At 34.1% G+C, this 2,527-nt stretch overlaps 1 protein-coding gene across 1 annotated transcript in view; it reads right to left on the minus strand.

The window, feature by feature from the left end:
• The window catches only part of LOC105140493 (myb family transcription factor APL), a 4,773-nt gene extending 2,541 nt beyond the window's left edge, over positions 1 to 2,232 (minus strand). Inside the window, exon 1 of the mRNA XM_011047352.1 lies at positions 1,869 to 2,232. Within this exon, the coding sequence (XP_011045654.1) occupies positions 1,869 to 2,055 (187 nt within the window). The 5' untranslated portion in view covers positions 2,056 to 2,232. The remainder of the gene's footprint in view (positions 1 to 1,868) is intronic.
• Between the last annotated feature and the right edge of the window lie 295 nt (positions 2,233 to 2,527).

Consider the following 2,527-nt stretch of genomic DNA (forward strand, 5'->3'; position numbering starts at 1 on the left):
CAAACAAACCCCCTCCCCCCCCAAAAAAAAAAAAACCAAAAGAGAAACGACACACGCACAACCATTTCATGAGAAAAACCTTAAGACAAGGGAAAAAAATATTTATCTACGTCAAAATATAAAGAATATCCTGAAAACAAGTTAATTTGAACAAGATTTCCATTAAGCCATTTTTTCCCAAATGGAAAACAATATAATATGAAAACATTTTCTGAGTTGGAAAAATATAATAAATTTTAAGAAATGAACATGTTTTCTGATTTTCTATCGGAGAAGAAAAACTGGAAAAAGAGAAGAAAACTGAAAATGAAAAAGGAAATTTGTTGTGTTACTGAACAAGGCCTTATCTTTTCTTTGGCCCTTGTTCTCTTAAGAGAAAATATAGCTTTACCACTGACAATTTCCATATCAGTTTCCTTAGTTCGGTAATGAAGACTGGCAGCTGGTTAGGAGTTGAAATGGAAAACAGGCTGCGTCAATTACTATACAGCACAACATTCCACTTCTTGTTTTTTTCTTTCTTTTCTTGGAGAAAAAACATTTTTTACTTCTTAAATCAAGCAACTACAATGAAAGATATAATAAAATTGCCACCTCACCCTAGCTAACCACAAGAAGTTTGTTGTCTTAGCGGATCCACTCACAAACTATCCTGGTTTCAAAGATTATTCTGAAAAGCACTATCCAAGTTTTCCAGAGACAAAGTGGAGTTATGTCTAAAGTGTCCAGCCTAGTACGTGGATCAATTACATTGCATGGTCAACACTCCGGGACAAGCAAACTCAACATTTGCATTTAGAAAGGAATAAAATAATTAAATCTCGTGATTTAAGCTTTTTAGAGAACAAAAAAAAAAACATAAAGAGCTTGTATTATAGCTGCTTTGACTAGTGTTATAGACAATAAAAGCTTGGTAATTGTGAGTAAAAATCTCCATTCAAAAGTAGAACCACAAATGTTTACAAATTTAATACTCCCATATAACAGAATATTCTTTCCTAGTCAAGGACAAAGTGCTATAGTTCATCTAATTTGTCCTTTTGGTTGTATTTTCTACTTGGTTAACTATGCTATAAACATTTGGTGCACAATAACCAGGGAATTAACACAAACATTGAAAGAATAAAAGCACATAAGATCAAGGCAGCTTAGACAGCAAATCAATCAAAAACAACTAAAATACGAAAGAGAAGCCGTCCTCTCATGCTATCATTATGATAATCTTCCTAAAAGAAAATTATATTAAAAAAAAATTGACTGGCAGGCCATCTCAAGTTTCTTAACCAACATGCTCATTGAAAACACTTTACCTAACTACTACAGCAATAATAATTGCCAATTGCCAATTCCGCCAAAATAAACACATAAAAATATTTGCAAACAACAAAAAACCAGAATAAACCCTCCAGGCACCTCCTTTAATCTCTCGAATCCATTATTAACAAAAGTGGTTAGTCACATCCAGAATCACCACAGCAATTAATAATCACAAGAAATTCAAGAAAGAAATAATTACAAAACTGAGTGAACTGCATGCCAGGCATCAAAATTAACCAGACTGAAGATCAAAGCCCAAATTTCTTTCAAAGAAACAGAAAAGAAAAGAAGAAATTTCCACTAACTAAATAAACCCAAAAACACATTTTCAAGAACAGCCCATAATTAAAAACAAACATTCTTCATAGAAAAACCACAAAATAACCAACATATTTACAATATCTTAACATTTTCTATCCAGTAAGAATAGAAACTTGAAGGCAATAAACCACATTCAAAAAAAAAAAAAGACACGCAGAAAAGCTAAAACAGCCCATTGATTAAAAAAACACAAAGATAACAAAAACAAAACAGGGCGAGCAAGTTCTTACTGTCAGGTCCACCAAGTTGGGCAACAGCATCAACAAATCTCTCATGTAACTCAGCAGTCCAGCGGAGCCTTGGCTTTGGATCCGTAGTGAGAACCAAGCACGCATCCCCAGGCAGATTAATTCCATCTAATGAAGCTTGAAAGTCCCCATGTCCATCCAAAGGCAGTGAGTGTATTGCAGAGTACATTCCTGAATACCCTTTAAATATTTTCCCAGGAAAGTGACAGAAAATGCTGAAATGGTGCCCAAAATCCGATTTTTGGGTTCCTGGGTCGGGGCGTTGGAGCCCCGAGTTTGAGGTCAGAGAAAGGAGCCTGTATATGCCTGTGTTGATATTTGAGAGAGAGAGAGTTTGCTAGTTGGTGTCTTATGAGAGAAGAGAGAGGGGGGGAGGTGTGCGAAAGGTGTTTTCAGGACAGCGACGTGTACATTGCGTTTTTCTGCGTGTGAAGTCTTTGTCTAGTTTATAACTTTATATTTTTGTTATATTAATTATTAAAAAAAAAAAAATCGGTCAGCTCTCGTTGGATGGAGATTCTTGGAAACATCTTACTAAATTGGAACTAGTGGTGCTTATCGACTCAAAAATATTTGTGGTTGTAATTTTAGTTAATTTTTAAAATATTTTTTATTTAAAAAAATATATTAATAATATTTTT

This window comes from Populus euphratica, unplaced genomic scaffold (genome assembly GCF_000495115.2).
Source record: "Populus euphratica unplaced genomic scaffold, PopEup_1.0 scaffold274.1, whole genome shotgun sequence".
Taxonomy (NCBI): domain Eukaryota; kingdom Viridiplantae; phylum Streptophyta; class Magnoliopsida; order Malpighiales; family Salicaceae; genus Populus; species Populus euphratica.